Source organism: Trichechus manatus, unplaced genomic scaffold (genome assembly GCF_000243295.1).
Source record: "Trichechus manatus latirostris isolate Lorelei unplaced genomic scaffold, TriManLat1.0 scaffold00200, whole genome shotgun sequence".
NCBI lineage: Eukaryota > Metazoa > Chordata > Mammalia > Sirenia > Trichechidae > Trichechus > Trichechus manatus.
In genome coordinates this window covers 2323121-2345288 of record NW_004444136.1, presented here as the reverse complement: position 1 = coordinate 2345288, position 22168 = coordinate 2323121, and the positions used below count along the sequence as shown (strand labels likewise).

The 22168-nt window shown below is 44.9% G+C and overlaps 1 protein-coding gene across 2 annotated transcripts in view; it reads left to right on the top strand.

Moving 5' to 3' along the window:
• Positions 1-22168, top strand: part of WDFY4 (WDFY family member 4) — a 403681-nt gene that overhangs the window by 203582 nt on the left and 177931 nt on the right. For both annotated transcript variants that reach the window (XM_023742107.1, XM_023742108.1), the window contains exons 32-36: positions 10171-10335; positions 13799-13987; positions 14658-14772; positions 15845-16002; positions 18345-18583. In XM_023742107.1, the coding sequence (XP_023597875.1) occupies positions 10171-10335; positions 13799-13987; positions 14658-14772; positions 15845-16002; positions 18345-18583 (866 nt within the window). The remainder of the gene's footprint in view (positions 1-10170; positions 10336-13798; positions 13988-14657; positions 14773-15844; positions 16003-18344; positions 18584-22168) is intronic.

Below are 22168 nucleotides of genomic sequence, written 5' to 3'. Positions count from 1 at the left end.
GTGGAGACTGTGGTTCATGTGGTCCTTTAGTCCTTTGGGCTAATATTTGCCTTATGTCCTTGGTTCTCTTCATTCTCCTTTGCTCCAAACATGACGGCACAAATAGATGTATCTTAGATGGCCACTTGCAAGCTTTTAAGGCTCCAGACGCTGCTCACCAAAGTGGGATGTAGAACATTTTCTTTATGAACTATCTTATGCCAGTTGACCTAGATGTCCCTTGCGACTGTGGTCTCCAGCCCTCAGCCCCAGAAACTCTGTCCCTCAAAGTGTTCGGATGTGTCTAGGAAACTTCTATCACTTTGCCTTGGTCAAGTTTTGCTGACTTCCTCTATATTGTGTGTTGGCTTTTCCTTCACTAAAAGTTGACACTTGTCTACTATCTAGTTAGTGATTTGTCCTTCCCATCCCTCCCCATCCTCATAACCATCAAAGAATATTTTTTTCTGTTTGTAAATCTTTTCTTGAGTTTTTATAATAGTGGTCTCATACAGTATTTGTCCTTTTGTGATTGACTTATTTCACTCAACATAATGCCCTCCAGATTCATCCGTGTTGTTTCTCGGATTCATCATTGTTCTTTATAGTTGCATAGTATCCCACTGTGTGTATATACTATAATTTGTTTATCCATTCATCCATTGATGGGCACTTAGGTTGTTCCATCTTTTTGATGTTGTGAATAATGCTGCAATGAACATGGGTGTGCATGTGTCTATTTGTGTGATGGCTCTTATGTCTCTAGGATATATTCCTAGGAGTGGGAGTGCTGGATCTTACGGTATCTCTATTTCTATTTCTAGCTTTTTAAGAAGGTCCATATTGTTTTCCATAGTGGTTGTACCATTTTACATTCACACCAGAAGTGCATAAGAGTTCCAATCTCCCTGAAACATCTCCAACATTTATTATTTTCTGTTTTTTTTTTTTATTAATGCCAGTATTGTCTGAATGAGGTGGTATCTCATTGTAGTTTTGATTTGCATTTCTCTAATGGCTAATGATGGTGAGCACTTCTATTTTTTCTTCATGATCTTTATCGTTTTAGGTTTGTCATTTAGGTCTTTGATCCATTTTGAGTTAGTTGTTGTGGATGGTTTGAGGTATGGATCTGTTTCATTTTTTTACTGATGCTGTCATGGATTGAATTGTGTCCCCCCAAAATATCTGTCAACTTGGCTAGGTCTTGAGTCCCAGTATTATATAATTACCATTTTGTCATCTGATGTGATTTCCCTATTTGTTGTAAATCCTATCGCTATGATATAATGGAATGTTTTAGTGGCAGTTATATTGATGGGATCTACAAGATTAGATAGTGTCTTAAGCCATTCTCTTTTGAGATATAAAAGAGAGAAGCAAGAAGAGAGACATGGGGGACCTCACACCACCAAGAAAGCAATGCCAGGAGCAGAGTGTGTCCTTTGGACCTGAGGTTCCTGCTCAGAGAAGCTCCTAGAGCAAGGGAAGACTGATGACAAGGACCTTCCTCCAGAGCCGACAGAGAGAAAGCCTTCCCCTGGAGCTGATGCCCTGAATTTGGACTTGTAGCCTACTAGACTATGAGAGAGTAAACTTCTCTTTGTTAAAGCCATCCACTTGTGGTGTTTCTCTTATAGCAGCACTAGATGACTAAGAAAGATGGACATCCATTTATGCCAGCACTATTGTTAAAGAGACTGTCTTTTCCCTATTTAACGGACTTTGACCCTTTGTCAAATATCAGCTGCCTGTAGATGGATGGATTTACATTTGGGTTCTCAATTCTGTTCCATTGGGGTAGGTGTCTGTTGTTGTACAAGTACCAGGCTGTTTTGACTACCATGGCTGTATAGTAGTTTGTAAGATCAGGTAGTGTGAGGCCTCTCACTTTGTTCTTCTTCTTCAATAATACTTTATTTAGGGAGACCTCTTCCCTTAGAAGCAAGGATGGTGAGACTACATCTTACATACTTTGGACATGTTATCAGGAGGGATCAATCCCTGGAGAAGGAGATCATGCTTGGCAAAGTACAGGGTCAGCGAAAAAGAGGAGGACCCTCAACGAGATTGATTGAAACAGTGGCTGCAACAATAGGCTCAAGCATAACAATGATTGTGAGCATGGCGCAGGACTGGGCAGTGTGGTTCTGTAGTACATAGGGTGGCTATGAGTCAGAACCAACTCGATGGCACCTAACAACAACAACAACAACTTCCCTTTCCATATAAAGTTGGTGATTAGTTTCTCCATCTCATTAAAGAATGCTGTTGAATTTTGGGATCAGAATTGCTTTATAGCTGTAGATCACTTTGGGTAGTATTGACATTTTCAATATTGAGTCTTCCTATGCATGAGCATGGTACATTTTTCCATTTATGTAGATCTCTTTTGGTTTCTTGCAGTAGTGTTTTTTAGTTTTCTTTGTATAGGTATTTTATATCCCTGGTTAGAGTTATTCCTAAGTATTTTATATTCTTGGGGTCTATTGTAAATGATAATTGATTTTCTTTTCGAGGTTTTCTTTGTCGGTGAGGAGGAATCCAAATGATTTTTGTATGTTAATCTTGTTTCATGATACCTTGATGAAATCTTCTATTATTTCCAGTAGCTGTCTTGTGGATTATTTGGAATTTTCTATGTATAGGATCATATTATCTGTGAATAGGGATAGTTTCATCTCTTCCTTATCAATTTGGATGCCCTTTATTTCTTTTTCTTGCCTTATTGCTGTAGCTAGGATTTCCAGCATGATGTTGAATATGAGTGGTGATAAAGGGCATCCTTATCTGGTTCCCATTCTCAAGGAGAATGCTTTCTTTCAGTCTCTCTCCATTTAGAATGATATTGGCTGTTGGTTTTGTATAAATGCCCTTTATTATGTTGAGGAATTTCCCTTCTATTCCTATTTTCTGGGAGTTTTTATCAGGAATGGGTTTGGACTTTGTTGAATGCCTTTTCTGCATTGATTGAGATGATCATGTGACTCTTTTCTCTTATTTATGTAGTGGATTATATTGATTGGTTTTCTAATGTTGAACCATCCTTTCATACTTGGTATGAATCCCACTTGGTCATGATGTATTATTATTTTGATATGCTCTTGAATTCTATTGGCTAGAAGTTTTTGAGAATTTTTGCATCTATATTCATGAGAGATACTGGTCTGTAGTTTTCTTTTTTCGTGGTGTCTTTGCCTCACTTTGGTATCAGGATTATGCTGGCTTCATAGAATAAATTTGGGAGTATTCCTTCCTTTTCTGTTCTCTGAAATAGTTTGAGTAGTATTGGTTTTAGCTCTTCTCTGAAAGTTTGGTACAATTCTCTAGTGAAGCCATCTGGGCCAGGGCTTTGTTGTTGTTGTTGGGAGTTTTTTAAATTACCCCTTTAATCTCTTCTTTTGTTATGGGTCTCTCTAGTTATTCTACCCCAGTTTTTGTTAGTTTAGGTGTGAAGTGTGTTTCTAGAAATTTATCCATTTCCTCTAGGTTTTCAAATTTGTTGGAGTACTATTGTTCATGGCATTTTGTTATCATCTTTTTTATTTCAGTTTATTCGGTTGTAATATCATCCATCTTATTTCTTATTTGGGTTACTTGCTTTCTCCTGTTTTTCTTTTGTCAAATTGGCCAATGGTTTTTAGATTTTGTTGATCCTTTCGAAGAACTAACTTCTAGTTAATTCTTTCTATTGTTTTTCTGTTTGCTATTTCATTTATTTCTTCTCTAATCTTTATTTTCTTTCTTCTGGTGCTTGAGGGCTTCTTTTGCTGCTCTCTTTCTATTTGTTTGACTTGTAGGGTTAATGTTCTGATTTTGGCCTTTCTTCTTTTTTGATTCGTGCATTTATTGTGATAAACTGACCTCTAAGCACTGCTTCTGCTGTGTCCCAAATGTTTTGGTAAGATGCGTTTTCATTCTCATTTGATTCTATGAATTTTTAAATTCCATCCTTGATTTCTTCTTTTACTGGTAGTTTTTAAGCAAGGTGTTGTTCAGTTTCCATGTATTTATTTATTTTTTCCTTGCTGTTTCTGTTATTGATTTCTACTTTTATGACATTATGATCAGAGAAGATGCTTCGTATTATTTCGATGTTTTGGATTTTGTTGAGGCTTGCTTTGTGGCCTACATTGTGGTCTATTCTGGAGAATGTTCCATGTGCATTGGAAAAGAATGTATACTTTGCTGCTGTTGGGCGAAGTGTTCTGTATATGTATATGAGTTCAAGTTGGTTGATTGTAGCATTTAGTTCTTCTGTATCTTTACTGACTTTATTTCTAGATGTTCTGTCCTTCACCAAAAGTGGTGTGTTGAAGTCTCCTTCTATGATTGTGGAAACGGTCTATTTCTCTTTTCAATGCTGTTAGAGTTTGTTTTATGTATTTTGGAGCCCTGTCATTGGGTGCTTATATATTTATTATGGTTATGTCTTCCTGGTTTATTGATTGTTTAATCATTATATAGTGTCTTTCCTTATCCTTTATGGTGGATTTTGCTTTAAAGTCTATTTTATCAAAAGATTAATATTGCCACTCCTGCTCTTTTTTGCTTATTGCTTGCTTGATATGTTTTTTCTATCCTTTGAGTTTTAGTTTGTTTATGTCTTTGTGTCTAATGTGTATTTCTTTTAGACAGCATATAGATGGATTGTGTTTTTTTAATCCATTCAGCCGTTCTCTGTCTCTTTACTGTTTTACTTAAGCCATTTACATTCTGTGTAGTTATCGATAGATACGAGTTTACTGCTCTTTTTGTTGTTGTTGTTTTTTGTAGTGTTAATGGTTTCTTTGTTTTGTTTAATTTTCTGTGCTGAGTTCTTTTTGTTTCTTTCTTTTCATTTCTTTCGTTATTGTTTATTTTGTGTTTATTGAGTCCTTATGCTTTTCTTCTTTATTTTGGTATATAGGTTTGTTAGCTTACTTTGTGGTTACCTTGAAATTTACCTTTATTTTCCTAAGTTCAAATCAGTCTTTTATTTCTTGATGTCACCTTGACTTCTTCTTCATAGGGAAGTTCTATAACTACACCATTTAGTCTCTCTTTTTTGTTTTGATGTTGTCGTTGTTTCAATATTGACGTCTCTGGTTCCCTATTTTCAGTCTTTTAGCTTTGTTTTATTTCTGAGAATTCTTTATCTGGGTTGGTATCTGGCTGATCTGTCCTGTATCCTAATCTTGACCTGTTGTCTAATGTTGTTGGTTCTCTAACCAGAGGACTCCCTTTACTATTTCTTGTAATTTTGGTCTGGTTTTTAACATATTCCCTTAATTTCTGTTTACCAGCAAATGTCCTAATTTCGCCGTTGTATCTGAGAGTCAGTTTTACTGGACATACAATTTTTGGCTGGCAGTTTTTTTCCTTCAAGGCTTTATATATCCCATGCCTTCTTGCCTGCATGATTTCTGCTGAATAATCAGAGCTTAGTGTTATTGGTTTTCCTTTGTAAGTGACTTTTCATTTTTCCCTAGCTGCTCTTAGGATTCTTTCTTTGTCTTTGACTTTGGCAAGTTTGATTATGATATGTCTTAGTGACTTTCTTCTGGGGCCTATCCTGTATGGGGTTCGTTAAGCTTCTTGGATGGATATCTTCTCGTCTTTCATGGTATTAGGGAAGTTTCTGCCAGCAAATCTTGAACAGTTCTCTCTGTGATTTCCATTATCCACCCCTGCCCCCTCACACACACTGTTCTGGGGCTCTGATCACACATAAGCTTTTCCTTTTGACAGTGTCCCAGATAATTCTTAGGCTTTCTTCATTTTTCTTCATTTCTGATTTTTCCTCATACAAATTGGTATTAAGGAATTTGTCTTCAATCTCACTAATTCTGTGTTCCATTGTCTCAATTCTGCTCCTATGTCCTTCTGTTGAGTTGTCTAATTCTGTAATTTTATTGTTAATGTTTTGAATTTCTAGTTGTTGTTTTTGTATGTTTTCTAGTAGCCTATTTATTCTGTCATTTTGTTCTTGTATTGTTTTCCTGAATTATTCTATTGCTTTGTCTGTGTTTTCCTTGATTTTGTCTGTGTTTTCCCTGATCTCTTTCTTGATCTCTTGGAGAGCTCTGTATATTAGTGTTTTGAATTCTTTATCAGGTAATTCCATAGCCTTATCTTCCTTCAGAAGATTTTCTGGTTCTTTATTTTGGTCACTTGCTGGAACCATCTTGTCCTGCTTCTTCCTGTGATTTGCTACTGTGTGTTGTATCCGAGTCATCTAGAAGTTGTATTTATTTATTTATTGTATGTTTGTTTACTGAATCCTGAACTTTTGTTTTGTTATATCTGAGTAGACTGGGCATGTGTGCTGCTCTGATTGCTAATCTGGCCACACTGAACCTGTCACCTCCTGTCTCTGGGTGGGCGGAGCAGTGGCTAGGTGTATGAGCATGGGTCCCTGTTCGCTGTTCTTGTGGGATTGCTGAGGATGTAGATGGCATTTTCGATGAGGTGATATATCTGTCCTGCTGGTCACCTGGCCGTAGGTGCAGGGGGTGTTCTTCCTTGTCATTGGGTTGAGTGTTGTGTGTGTGCTCCGCTGCTTACCGAATGGTCAGGGAGAAGGTGTACAGTTTGTTGGTCACTGGGTAGGTGGTGCAGAGACCCTCATCAACAGTCCTGGGTCAGGCAGGGCTGTGTGGCAGTGTTCAGAGCAGGCACAAGCCTCCAGTTGCAGTAGGGGGTGATTCGGGGGTGGGCGAGACAAGGGGCTGTCAACTCCCCACGGTTAGCTGGTTAGAGGGCATGCCACTGTCTGCTAGAGAACATTGTGGGGGAGGTTGTGCAGCTGGTCCTCAGGTACCTGGTGCCATTGGCTGGAGGGATTGGGGGACGCCACCAAGTCCTCAGGCCCCTGTTGTGGGCAGCTGGATGGGGTGGGCAGTACTGCTGACCCTCAGGCCCACAGCATGGGTGATTGAGCTTCATATTAGGGGGCAGGGCATTGGTGAATTCCACAGGTCTACAGCTCCCGCTTAGCTGCTACAGGTGAAGTAGGCTTCAGCTGGGAATGCTGCCCACCTTGTCCTAATATGGCTGTGGTTTACTGGCTTGGCCAGCAAGGCACTGGTGCAAGTGATTGGAGGGGGTGGAGGATGCTGCAAGTCCCTGGACCCCCTGCACCAGTGGCTAGGTGAAGGGATGGGTGTCTCGAACCAGGCTGAGAGTTCTCGGCTTAGGGGGTGTGGCAGTGTTGAATGCTGGTGGACTGGTGTCGGGGTGGGGAGGCGGATGGGTTAAGGGGAGGGAGTGCACCTTGGGCTTTGGAGCTCTGGTGGGGGCGCCGGGGTGTGTGTGGTGGGTTGAGTGTGTGCACTTAACTTTTGCAGGACTGGAATCACTCCTGGCTGACTCTGGATGTGTGTGCAGAGTTGCTCCTGCTTAACTGCACCAGATGGGATGGGTTTCGGCTGGGGATGGTGCTGCTTGTCTCAACTGTCCACACTGTGCAGTTTCTGCTAGCAGGACACTGGGGATCTGTAATTCTCTGTTTCTGCTATTTTTGAACTATCTTTCCTTCTACCTGTTGCTCAGTCTGATTCTTTAGCTTTGTCTTTGATACTTAGGGTTCCTAGATTGTCGTATATATCCCATTCACTTGTTTTTTCGGGTTTTTGTTGTTAGAGGGACAACACGAAGCATCTGACTACTCCGCTATCTTGTGGCCCTCCTCCCATGTCTGGCTTCTTTCACTCATCATTGTGTTTGCAGAATTCACTCATGTTTGTGTGTATCAGTAGTTCATTCTTATTTATTGTTGAGTAGTAGCCTATTGTGGTAATACATGACAATTTATGTATCCATTCTGAGTTGTTCCTGGTTTCAAAATACTATGAATGAAGCTGTTATGAGCATTGTTGTATGTATCTTTTGGTGGGCATATGTAGTCCTTTCTGTTGTGTGTACACCCAAAGTAAATTACGGGTCATAAGGTATACACATGATTAGCTTTAATGGATATTGTCAAATAGTTCTCCAAAGTAGATATGCCAATATACACTCTCACTAGCGATTATTCTAGGAGAGTACTGGTTGCTCCACATCCTTGCCAATGTGTTACGTTATGATTTTAGTCATTCTGCCTGTGCAACAATACTTTGAAATAGACAGAATTATCCTCATTGTACTAATGTAGAAATGGAAGCTATTGTGACTAACTCACTCGAGGGAGGTTGGAGAGCAAGGGTGTGGTGGAGGCAGTGTGTTCAGAATTAGCGTAGCATCCAGGTCACTGCTGTGCGTAAGAACCTCCAGGGATCCCTATTGCCCGATACATCAAATCAAATTCCTCTTCCAAATGTCCTAGTCCTCTATATCTGACTCCCCCTACCCATTTCACCTTGTCTCCCAGATTCTGCTGTATTTACTCTGTGCTGATGTTATTAGTAGCTGTCGAGTTGAAAGTCACTATGAAAATAAGAACGAATCACTAAAATATCTCCTTTAATCCTCACAACGACCTTATGAAATAGGTCGTATTATGATCCTTGCTTTACGTAGCTGGAACTGGAGTTGTATGGAGGTTCAGCAACTGGTCCAAAGGTGCACTCTTAATAAGTGGCAGAGGCAAGATTCTAACCTAGGCAGACTAACTCCAGAAAAAAAAACTCTCTTAACTCTCATAGTCCTGTGTGCCTAATATTGAGCTGCAAGGTCATGGTGGAGCTAGCATTAGAACTCAGATGCAGATGACCAGAAACGGTGCTTCTCTGCCCACCTGCTGCAGCCACACCAGAGTTTCCCTGGTGTCCTGAGTGTGGTTGTAGACTGCTTTCTGGTTGTCCCATGTGCATTGCCTTTCTTTCTACAATTGGATTTAAGTTTCCCAGTGTGAGGCACAGTTCCAGGCACTTGCTAGCTACCTGGTAAACAGGAAGCTCCAGCTCAAGCAGACTGCACAAGGACCAAGCAGCAAGTTGGTGGGAAAACGAGGAAGCCACAGCTGGGAGAGGCTGGAGCTGGGTGACTGGGCTCCCAAAGGAAGGGCCCAATGTCCACACTGTAGTGTCCACAGGAGTAGGCTGAGTGTCGCTCAGCCTTGGTGTTGGTGTGGCTATGCAGGGAATGGTCCTGATGGCAGTTTTTAAGTTCCAGCTGTTCATTTAGGACAGACTAGGCCCTACACAGCAGCTGGATCCATTGGTGCCAGGGTCGGTCTCTGAAGAGAGTGGCTGGGCAAGGGCTGAGCAAGCTAGCTGGGCTCCAGCAGGGCACTGGAGCATAGTCAGGGATTTAAGGCAGAGGCCAAGCCATGTGGCCAAGGCCAGGCGGGAGAGAGGGAGATCAGGTGCCCAGGCCACAGCAGATGGCTTGGTACTGGCTCAATGCAACATGATTCATTCCATACCCCTGGCTGGTGGGTATTGGGCACCTCAAGCCCTGACAACCTTAGACAGGGTTTACCAGGTATTAGCCAGGGCAGGATCTATAGCTAAGAGCGTCAGCACTGACTGGGGAAAACGGGTTAACCCTAATGGTCAAGTTCCTTGTGCATATGAGGGCATGTCCAATCCCATAGAGGCCATACAGGGAAGACAGCCAGAATTTACAGCCAGGCTGCCCTGCCTGGGGTCCGTTCCTGACTCTGCCCCTTACCCAGAGGATGACCTTTGGCAAGTTTCTTAACCTGTCTGTGCTTCAGTTTTCTCATCTGTAAAATAGGGGTAAACATAACACCTTCCTCAGAGGTTGTTGTGAAGGTGAGAAGAGTAATATGTATAAAGCCCTTAGAACAGTGGTTGTACATATTATAACCAGTTGCCATCCAGTCAACCCTGTGCGTGTCAGAGTAGAACTGTGCTTCACAGAGTTCATAATGGCTGATTTTTTGGAAGTAGATCCCCGGGCCTTTCTTGCAAGGCACCTTTGGGTGGACTTGAACCTCCAGTCTTTCAGTTAGCAGCCAAGGGTGTTACCCGTTAGACCAGCCAGGGACTCCCCAAAACCAGTTGCTGTTGACGCTGATTCATGGTGATGCCATGGGGGTCAGAGTCGAACTGTACATGTATTAAACCACTCCCCATGTGTTAGCCAGTATCCTGTGTTGACCCATATCCTTAGATGTCTTGCAATAATGTGTCTTGTTCAAAGTCTCAGAGAGAAGGTCTTCTTCCAGGTTTCAATTGCTCTCACTTAGTTGTGCAGCCTTGAGTCATGCTCCATGCCTCACCCTCTCATGAAGCGTGTCCTTAGCCCTCAGCAGATTCTGAAGATGACATCTGGGAACAGAGCTTCCCGGCCAGCGTGCTGCAGTTCCTGGGCCTCGTCCACAGTGCCTACTCCCAGGACCCTATGTGGCATGCCCTGGAGTTTCTCCAGACCTTGGCTGCGGTCACCTTCCCTCTGGGAATGCAGAAGGTAGGACCTGCCCCTGCTCTGCCCCAGTGAGAGCAGGGGTGTGCTTCCTCATTTTCCAACGGGGGAAGCAGAACTCCCTGCCCAGCCCTACAAATTAAAATACCTCGTAAGGCAACTTGACTGGAACATTAAGTAAACAGCTTGAGTAATTTTCCTTTTCTTGGCTACGATGCAACTTGAGGTCATTTTCAGCTCTGAGATTCAACAATTTTTTGAGTTGTTAGGAATCTCAGTAACGAGAAATTTGATGGTAGATCAAGTCCAGTTCTATATAGAATACTCGTGCACTGATAGAGTGAAATAACCAATCTCACTCCAGGAAGCCGGTTGTCTCTTTTCCAGCGCAAGGGAACGGGGGGTGGGGAACAATAGGGGAAGGGTGTCCTGGTTTCTTTTGTTTTCAGGACCCTCAGATGATGACACCCTGCTTCCTTTCAGTTGGAGGGCTTTGCTGAGACCGGGGAGGGCAGAAACTGACTTGAGTGTTGGGACAAAGGCATGAGTGTTGGAGTTAGAGAAAGGGTTATGGAAATAGGGTATGATCTTGAGGTGAGAGCCAGCCCCAGCAGGTGACAGGGTAAGGCTGAGACAGGACCATCATGTGACTAGGAAAGGATAGAAAGCACTGGGAGCTGAGGGGAGAGCAGGAGACGAAACTGGAACAGTGGCCATCCCTGAGCCTGAGGGCCTATGCTGCAAGTGGGGCCTGGGCCGGACAAGGCTGGGGCGTGGGGCCTGGAATGACAAGACTGGGGCGTGGGGCCTGGGACGGACAAGGCTGGGGCGTGGGGCCTGGGACGGACAAGGCTGGGGCGTGGGGCCTGGGACGGACAAGGCTGGGACGTGGGGCCTGGAATGACAAGACTGGGGCGTGGGGCCTGGGATGGACAAGGCTGGGGCGTGGGGCCTGGAATGACAAGGCTGGGGCATGGGGCCTGGGATGGACAAGGCTGGAGCCTGGGGCCTGGGATGACATGGCTAGGGTGTGGGGCCTGGGACAGACAAGACTGGGTATCTTAACACAGTTCTCAGTAGTGAAGAGGACTGAGCAATTATTGTGCACAAAGCCTGAGAAAGTCAAGTATAGGAGGGAGGGCAGAAATCTACTTGTCTACTCCCACCTTTGTAGATTAGGAAGCCAAGCCCCAGAGAGGGAGAGTGAGCTGGTAATGCCTGTCTGCAAATTGATGACTGTAGCTAAAGGAACATACCAGAAAGACAAAAATGTTAAGTAGAGTATTTTCAGTATGTACCAAGGATAGTGCTGGGCATGTAGTGGTTGCACCATTAAGTATTTGCTAAATGGCCTAATGAGTGAATGAATATGCTCTTAGCTAATCTCTTTCCGAACCCTGGTGGTATAGTTTTTAAAGTGCTTGGCTGCTAACAGAAAGGTCAGCAGTTCAAACCCACCAGCGGCTCTGCAGGAGAAAGACATGGCAGTCTGCTTGTAAAGATTACAGCCTTGGAAACCCTATGGGGCAGTTCTGCTCTGTCCTGTAGGGCTGCTATGAGCTGGAATTGATCAACGGCAGTGAGTAATTTCTTTCCAGGTGTGTGTTTGTGGTGACAGCTTCTGTTCATGTTCACTGAACACCTACTGTCCACTGAACACCTAGGATGTGTCAGTCCTGAGCCTGCCCTTAGCATATGCCTGGAGAGTTCACCATCATATCCACCCTTTGAAGTTGGTGTCATTAAGAGGAAACTGAAATTCACAGGGACAAAGTGGTGCTGACCAGTGTCCTCAGGTTAAATGGGGATGATAAGACTTGCCTCACAAAAAGTTCGTAAGAATGAAATATGCCATGTTTTATGTGGTTAATAAATGACAGAGTCAAGATTTAAACCTCTCACCCAAAGCCCAAGTCCTTTCCATGACAGCCAGTGCAAATAAAATTTATGAATAGTTTTAACAAAAAGATTTAAATATAAAGACTAGAAGATTTGCAAAAAGATAAAATGGTTTTAAAATAGTTTGATGGATTGATATCAACTAATGTTTCTAGGAGCATTCTAGAAAAGTAAGAGGTGGGAGATGCAATCAAGAGCGAAGGAAGGCATTGCAGGCAGCAGTGGAGGGGGTGAGGGTGGGACCTGCACACAGAGGCAGTGCAGCCACTGGGCCTGGCAGGGAGGAAGGACAATCCTACAGGTTCCCTGTCACCATCCCCCAACACCAGTCTTGTGTAGGAGTTGGAGTCCTGACTGACATCCTCAACCCAAATCCCCACCTCTGCCCCTCACATTCACAGTCAAAGCACACCATCTGCTGAGTTGGGTTCCAGTTGGCTTCCCACCAGCAGCTGCACACATACTCTGACCCTGGGCTCTTCCTCCCCATGGAAGGTCAACAGTTTTTGGCCAGGGGTGGGCCTGGCCCAAAGTCACCTACCCAGCCGACCGCAGCAGAGCCAGGCTCCATCTTGGTGTCCCTGGCTCCAAATCCAAAGCTCTTCTCCTCTCCCGTCCTTACTTGTTCCAGCTCTGAGTTTGCTCCTCAGCAAGCTTTGTTGTACAGAAAATGCGACAGACCCTGTTCATGCAGATGGCCAGTCAAAAGGCTTTGATTTGCTCTGAATTTATATGGCATCTTGCCAGTCACGGCCACCCGGAGCTAATTAATGCAGTCACCACTCCCTTAGGTACCATTAAATTCACTTTATGGCTTAATTAAGAACGGCTGCATTAATTTTATGAATGAGCAGAGGGAGGTGCCAGCAGAACTGCCGTGAAAAGTTCACGCGGCTGGGAGTCAAGAATCTCCAGCCGTGTGTCCTTGGATGTGTCATTTGGCCTCCCAGCACCTCCGTTCCCTCCTGGATGTACCCGGGCAAGGATTCCTGTCTCATTTGTTTCCCAATGTTTTTATAAATACAAAGGGAGGAAGTGAATCCAGAGCACTGTAGGGACTTAGATGAAAGAGCTCACTGAAGTCCTCCTTTTCCATCTTTCTCACCTGAGGGTCCTGTCTGTCAGCATCAGCTGGGCCTAACCAGGCAGGAAGGGTGAGATCTCCATCAGAAGACAGAAACCCACCTCTTTTGACCGTATTCCAGCTGCTGGACATGGGCCACATATGTTACTCTTTCATTCCATTCTCACAAATCCTTTGTGATATCATTCTTATTACCCCCATTTAACCCATGAGAAGTCGTGGCGCAAAGGAGTGAAGGAACTTGCCCAGGGCACTTATGGGCTTCCTCTCTGAGCACCGCAGGCCTCTGAGATTCCGTGGCTTAGCTTCTTTCTGTGACACCAGCTTGTCTCGGGTCCAGAGAGCCCATGGGCCACTTTATAAGCTGTGAGACTTCGGGCAAGCCACCTCACTCCTTGGACCCTCAGTTTCCTTACCTGTTAAAAGGTTGTGATGACCACCCCACCTGTGCAGACCTCAGAGGTAGACATGAAAAGACTCTGAGGCAGGGCAGGCCACACACATTGGGGTTCTCTTCTCTTTGAGGGGGCCATGGCTGAGTCCACCTGGAATGCTGGGAGTCCTGGGGCTGCGGCCGAAGGTCACAGCCCTGCAGAGGAGCTCCAGGCTCCTGCTCGGAAGCAGCTGAGGATGTTTACAAAGCTTGTCTTGAGGGGGCTCCTGAAGTCGGCTTCCTCCCCCAAGCAGTGGCTGCCACTGGAGGTGCTCCTGGAGGTGGGTCTCAAGGAGCCTTGCTCAGCCATGTGCTGTGGGGGAGGCCTGGGGGTGGGTGAGGGGACAGCACAGAGCCAAGGTCTTAGGTGCTGGCTCAGCCTACAGCTGTGGTGGGGAGGGGTCCTCCTGAACCACAGACCCTGAGTGACCGAGAGCTCAGCAAGCAACTGGCAAATAGATAGGTTAGGGCAGGTCTTAGCCAGAGTCCCTGGAAACAGAGGCCGAGGCGGGACTTTGTGGAAGTTATTTATTGAGGGGCGGGGTGCTCTCAGGAGAAGGAGATGGGGAAGCCAGAGTGGACAGGGGAAAGGCTAACCAAGAGGTGGTCCCAGCTGGAGACTGGCTGCAGCCTGGTCCCAAGGGACCACACATGTGCTACCTGGGCCACAGTGTTGGCCCCACGTGGAAGCACCTTCCAGGTGGTCATTGGCTGGGGGCTCCCCAGCCCCTCACCCTAGGAAGTGGGTGTCACCTCCGGGTGAGGCAGTTCGGTCAGCAGAGGCCAGTGCCGCAGTAGGGGGGCAGTGGTGAGCTGTGAGCAGCCCATGCTCATGGCAGCTGAGGGACGGGTGCAGAGACAGGCAAGGGACCTGGTGGGCAGCAGCAGCCACTGCCTGAGTGGACACAATGACTGTGTGGCTGCTGACTCAGCCCTGTGCTGTGCTTCCAGGCTTCTCCTGACAGTGCCACTGGCCAACAGAAGCGAGACTTCCAGTCTGAGGTCCTGCTCTCCACCATGGAGATATTTCACATTATGAGTGAAGGCAATGCGCCGGTACTGGGAGGTGAGTGGCAGGCCCCTACCCCTTCTGACACGTGGCTAATGGCAGCTGAACAGGAAAGCAAGAGTGTCCTGCTAGCCACAGCTTCACACCTTAGAGGATTGTTAGAACCCTGGAGCCATCCGATGGCGCCCTCCACCTGAGTCTCCCGGCTGCTCTGAGATAGAAAGTTCTCTGTCCTCTGAGCTAAAGTTTCTTCTCCTCTAGCTTCAGCAGAAATTTGACTCGTTCCCAAAAGGGCAGTCAGGACTTTAACTGGAGTGTGGAGTTCTTCTGCTTAGTGATTTCCTCTTTGATCCTACTGCTCCGACACAGAACAGGGACTCAGAAAGTGTTTTTTAAAAAGGAACCTGGATGAAGACTTGGTTGCCCCTGAGAATTTAAGGCTGAGGCTTCATCCAGAAGGCTTAATTCCAGGGCAGCTGTACCTTCTTGACCCGATTAAACAAAAGCCCTTTCTGTGGTTTCTGAGCCATAGAAATCCCTACCGATGTAACTCTTCTTCCAGACTCCAACACACCCCACAATCCTTTGACTTTCACTTTGTGGTCTTTCTTGTGGGGTATCTGGAGGATGTTGGAGAGCATACTACGAAAGCCTAGCTCTGGGTTTGCATCTTGCCTCTCTCCCTGGAGGGCAGGAAACTCTGGACCAGGGCCTGGCCCCGCAGAGTGAAGCTAACAGCTGATCTAGGTTGTAGGATTGTTGTGAGGATCGACAAGATGGCCACATACATGTCGGAGCACGGTGCCGCCATGATGGTTGGCAGTGAGACGACGGCTTTACCCCTGCCCAGCGCAGCGGAAGGTCCTAGGTCCCCATGCCGCCTTCTCATTTACCATTTACCTTAAATTCACCCCCACCCTCCTCCCGGATGGCCACTGGAGGAAATGCTCCCCCTCACTTGCCATCTCCCCGGTTGGCTTTACATCGCTGACCAGATCATTCAGGATCAATTATTTCAAATAAATGTGCATTCAGTGGGCCTCTTCTGCGTGTGCAAGTTTCCGTGTTTGAGAGCAATCTTGTTACTGAGAGAGGTGACTTCTCAGTCTTGGTCTTCTCCCCACCCTAGGCGGTAAGGAGCCTCAGCCGAATGCAGAAGCTGCTGCTACTCCATCCCTCACCAACATCTCCTACTTCACCCAGAAGCTGGTGGAGAAGCTGCACAGTGGGATGTTCACAGCCGACCCCAGACACATCCTTCTCTTCATCACAGAGCACATCATGGTGGTAAGGACCCCAGGGCTGCCCAGGCCTGGCCTCCTGCCAGCTCACCAGCATTCTGGCTCTGCGAGATGAGCTCCTGGCTGGGGTCCAGTTGGTCCAGCTGGACCTGCCTGCCTTCCTGGAAATAGACTCTGAGACTGGCAGGAAGAAGGAGGATGAGTCTGATGGTCCAGGTTGTGCCTGGAAGCAGTTGAGGGCCTGCAGAGATGTGTTTCAGTGACTGGGATCCTCGGGCCTGTACACCTGAGAGCTGCACCTTTGGGCTTGTGATTATTGGTTTAACCTTAGTTATTGTTATTCCTCATCAACAAAGAAACACAAGCTGGGACAGGGCAAAGAAAGTCTGTATCTCCGAAAGGCCAATTTCATTTCTTCCTTAGTGTCTGCTCCATTTGTCGTATTTTTGCCTTCCTGAAATTGAGGCCAGAGTCTATTTTTACCTAGACTCTCTGGATAGATCTGCATACATGGCCATATATGCAAATGCATGCCTATAGAAGATGTACTATTGTGTGTGTGTGCGCGTGCGTGTGTGTGTGTGCACTCACACACAGTTATACAATCTCTACGTTGTAGATTTGAATAGGGCCTTTTTTAGACCCTCACCTCCCATAGAGTGCTGAAAACCTTTCCTGACAAACTACCATTCACCTTTTGCTCGAACCCTCTCTCTGATGGGGACCTTACTGCGGCACAGGCTGCCCCACCCATTGACACACCTGTGGTTGTTGGGAGGCATCTGTGGTCGCAGGGACACACGCAGACCCTTGCCACCTGTGTCCTGATGCCTGGCAAGTGAGGACCCCCCTGTGTACCCCAGGACGGCCTCAGCACAGCTCCCAGGGCCCTTGTCTGTCCACCCAATGTCAGGGCAGGCAGGCCTGAAAGAACATCTTCAGAAAGCTTCTTCAACACTAACTCCGGGAGGGAGACATACGCCTTGTCAGCTCAGAGGGAGGTTCAAACCAGATGATTAGGAAGTTGTGTTGAAGACAAAGCCACTGCTCATCTCTTCAGAACCAAAAAAGAAAAAGAAAAAAATCAAACCTGTTGCTGTTGAGTCGATTCTGACTCATAGTGACACTAGAGGACAGAGTACAACTGTCCCATAGGGTTTCCAAGGAACAGCTGGTGGATTTGAACTGCCAACTTTTTGGTTAGCAGTTGAGTTCTCAACCATTGCACCTCAGACCAAGCAGTGGATGCTGGCCGAGCCTGCGCCTGCCTTCTGGGGTGTCTAAGACCCTCAGAGCCTTTCACCTTAGTGTGAGAGATGTGATCCTGCTGAGGAGGGTGGAGGACAGTGACAAACACGGAATCCCCAAATTCCAACAGGTCTAAGCAAACACAACTCCATTATTACAGACACTTGAGTGTTACTGTGATGTTCCGAGTGGGCGATCTACCACTCACAAAAACCTTTCTGATAGACTGAAAAAAAATGCAATTCCTATTCTGTGAACTTTGAAGTCAAAGATAAGTATGAACCAATCAGTGTTAAGGTGGCACTCAGGACCTTCTGCTTACCGCTCTAAATTTCTCATGATTTAAAATCCACTGGACCCCCTTCTCCTGTAGACCCGGCTCTTTCTGTGGTAGGAAATAGCGAGGCGGTTAAGACTGTGGGCATGGATCTGAGGCCCTGTTCTGACACTTGCTGACCACCTAGACCCTTTGACCCTCAGTCTCCTTATCCCTAAAGTGGGGTAATCTCAGTGTCTACTTCATAGTGTGGTCATGAGGTGTAAATGAGGCAGTGTATGTAAATATATGCAAAATGCTTAGCTTGTTACCTGGAACATTGTTAACACTCAATATATGTTAACTACTTAAAAATATTATTGTTAAGTATTAAATATTAATAACAGTTGCTGCTGTGGAGTCCAGTCTGACGCATGAAGACCCCATGTGCGTCCGAGTAGAACTGTGCTCCATAGGGTTTTCAATGTCTGATTTTTTGGAAGTAGATTGACAGGCCTTTCTTTAGTTTTAAAAATTAGGCACTATTAGTAGCATGTCCTTACACACTGCATGTCTGCCTTGTTACTCATAGGACTGGTCCCCAGGCCTATTTTCCATTGTAGGACCTTGGTGGGCTTTTAAAATTTGTGTGTGTGTGTGTCTGTGTGTGTTTTACACAAGTTTTTTGTAAACGGAAATGTTTGAATTGCCTTTATTGATCATTGGCTTATATAGAACCTTAAGGGTGGAGGAAACTTAGTCCCATTTGAGTTTTAGAAATGTGTCACTTTTTGATCACATCGTTTTTACATTTGGCTAGGTTAGTATCTACATCACAGTGTTCACAAGAATGTGTGAGAGTGTGTCTTTTTTTTATGCCCTAGGTCATTGAGAGCATCGCTTCTCAAAGGGAAGCCATCCTCAGCGCTTTGTATAGCAGTTTGAATAAAGTCATCCTGTATTGCCTTTCCAAGGCCCAGCAGTCCCTCTCCGAATGCCTCAGCCTCCTCAGCATCTTGAGCTATCTGCAGGAGCACTGGGACATCATCTTTGCCACCTATAATTCCAACGCTGGTTTCCTCCTGTGTCTCATGCATTGCCTTTTGCAGCTCAATGCGAGAAGGTAAGAGCCACTTGCTTGTTTCCTTGCTCAGCAGTGGTAACACAGAAATGCAGCCTTTAGAGGGACCTTGATTGAGGTTGATATAAATGGCACAATGTTTTGTTTATCTGGTTATTCAAATTACGTTCAGTGTCTGATCATATGGTAAGTCATTCCCAAACTGTCCATGTGGCAAAACAGCTAGAATCATCACGAAGTAATAATTTACCTATTTCCACAATTCCAAGACAGCACTGGTTGTAAGCTATTTCATTCATTTAATTTTTGAGGCAAAAAAATTCTAATATTGAGTGCACGTATTGATTTTATGATGCAGCTAGATTTCAGAAATACTAACATTTGATAAATGTAATCTTAGAATGGAAAAATATATAATATTAAATTTTATCATGTAAGCTAGGAATAATTTTGCTTACAGAAAGGATATATTCGTATGCACATATACACATGCACACACAATATACAGTGAAACCTATGAGAGCCGGAACTCAGTGGGGCTGCTTTGTTTTTTGGGTCTTGCAAGTTTTCCACCTTTGACAGGGCACAGTCACCACTTTTCCATCACTCTCTATTAGTGGAATCTATTTGCGCTTTCCTTCTCTGACAGGTTTCCACCTTACACAGGTTCCGGCTTTCACAAGTTTTACTATATATGATTTAAAATGACACCCATAAGTACACTTGCCTAAGGAACCATAATAAAAAGCTATTAAGTTAAGCTTACTTACATCCTTGCCTTGGAGTACAAAATTTGAAACAATGCTAGATTTCTCTGGTTGTGTGTGGATCTCCTGTGTGGTGGTATTTATACACCACACATCACCTCAGCACCTTGACCTCACCATGCCTCTACCTACTCTCTTATTAGTAGGGCCATGCTGAGGGTAGAAGAAAAGAGGACTATGGGATATCATACTTTGCAGTTGTCCTTTTCCTTCATCATACCTATCCCAGAACAACTGATAAGTCTGATCACTTGGAAGAAAAAAATCCCACTATCTCAAAAATTCTTGGAGGCAAGGCCAAGATGGCAGAGTAGTCAGATGCTTCCGGTGGACCGTCTTACAACAAAGACCGGAAAAAACAAGTGATTCAATTATATATGGCAGTCTGGGAGCCCTGAACATCAAAGGCAGAGTTGAGGAACTAGACTGAGTGGCAGGGGGAGGGAGAGACGGTTCTGAAGCAGCAAGGAGTTGCCAGACCTGACCGGATGAGAGCCTGAGCTCTTCAGGCCTGATCAGCTCGGGGGTGAGCGGTGAGGCAGGCAAGCAGCTGTGCTTGGGTGGTGCATTTTCTGTACTGGGAGAGAACCAGCACCAAAGACTCTACACGGCCACCCAGAACCAGTGAGAAACAGCTCTCCCCAAAAGATAAGGACTTGCGTATGGCCTACTGCGCAGGTCAGAAACACGCCCCTTAGGGAAAACCTCTCTCCCGTTTACCTCCCTGCTCCCTGCTCTGCACTGGGTCCCAGACCAGCTTCAGCAATTGCTGAGTCCTCTGGGCCAGAAGTAGGATCCGTCACATGCCCAGAGACATTCTCCCTGCCTTGGAGAGTGAACAAATTAACAAACGGGAAAAAATAAACTGCCAGCTCCCCTAAGCCAGGAACCCAGGGTGGGCACAGCTCCTTTGCCTAGCCACAGGCATAAGGGATCCATGGACTTTGAGTGCCTTTCCCCCTGCATACACTTGTGTGGGCCCATTTCAACGGCGAAGGCCCTCATTACTGCAGCACAACAGGGTATATACCAGAACTCTAACTTCAACTGTTTCATCTGTGAAGTGGCAGGTTCTTGACATTTGACACTGCTCTGCCCATTAAGCAGGGTCTTCACCTACCCACATCAGGGGACTGAGGACTGGTGGCTTCACTCATGCCAACTATCTACCTGCGATAGGGTCCCATGAATAAGAGGTACCCCCCAGTACAGCCAATGCATTAGGTGCTCATAGTCCAGCTGCAGAACCCTCCCACCTACACTAGGGAACAGGGACATGCCTTCCTCCTGGAAACTCAGGGGCAGCTGACAGCCCCCTGCCTTGCTCAGACTGTGTCTCCCTGCTGCAGCCAGATGCCTGTGCCTACACCAATCACCCATGCCTGTCTAGGACTATAAGTGAGAGCCTACACCACACACTTGGTTGCTATCTACCTGGGCACCTGAGCTGAATCCATACAGGAAGAGAAGGCAGACTCCTGAGCTCACATTCCTAGTAACAGATCTAAACACCTGGTGACAGGACATTAGAGCTTCAAAGGTGCCAATAATCAAACTAGCTCATACAAGCAGCCTATTTGGGCATATCAAAACAAAACAAGAAGCTAGGACACAGTAAGCAAACATAAAATGAATAAATATAATAACTTATTGATGGCTTGGAGACAACAGTCAATATCAAATCACATAAAGAGGTGAATCATGATGGTTTCAGCAAGGCCCAAAATAAAGAATCTAGAAATTTTCCAGAGGAGGAAAATTTCTTGAAATTACTGGAGGCAGAATACAAAAGATTAATATACAGAACTCTTCAAGAAATTAGGAAGGAAATTAAGCAAAACGCAGAACATGCAAGAGAGGAAATTAAAAAGATTAGAGAAGAGCATAATGACAAATTTAACAGGCTGCAAGAATCCATAGAGAGACGGTAATCAGAAATCTAGAAGACTAACAATAAAATTTCAGAATTAGACAACTCAGTAGAAAGTCATAGGAGCAGAATTGAGGCAATGGAAGTCAGAATTAGTGAGATTGAAGATAAAACACTTGACACCAACTTATTTGAGGAAAAATCAGATAAAAGGATTTAAAAAAAATGAGGAAACCCAAGAATTATGTGGGACTTTATCAAGAGAAATAACTGACAAGTGATTGGAGTACCAGAATCAGGGGGATAACAGAAAATACAGAGAGAATTGTTGAAGATTTGTTGGCAGAAAACTTCCCTGATATCAAGAAAGATGAGAAGATATCTATCCAAGATGCTCATCGAACCCCACATGAGGTAGATCCCAAAAGAAAGTCACCAAGACATATTATAATCAAACTTGCCAAAACCAAAGATAAAGAGAATTTTAAGAGCGGCAAGGGATAAACGAAAAGTCATCTACAAAAGAGACTCAATTAGAATAAGCTCAGACTACTCAGCAGAAACCATTCAGGCAAGAAGGCAACTGGATGACATATATAAAGCCTTGAAGGAAAAAAACCTGCCAGCCAAGAATTATACATCCAGCAAAACTGTCTCTCAAATGTGATGGTGAAATTAGGGCATTTACAGATAAACAGAAGTTTAGGGAATTTGTAAAAACCAAACAAGAATTACAAGAAATACTAAAGGGAGTCCTCCGATTAGAAAATCAGTAACATCAGATAACAACCCACGACTAGAACACAGGATAGAGCAACCAGATTATCAACCCAGATAGGGAAGTCACAAAAGTAAATCAAAGCTAAAACACTGAAAATAGGGAAACAGATGTCAATATGTAAAAGATGACAACAGTAAAACAAAAAAGAGGGACTTAAAAAATGTAGACATAGATTTCTCACATGGAGAGGAAGTCAAGGCGATATAAAG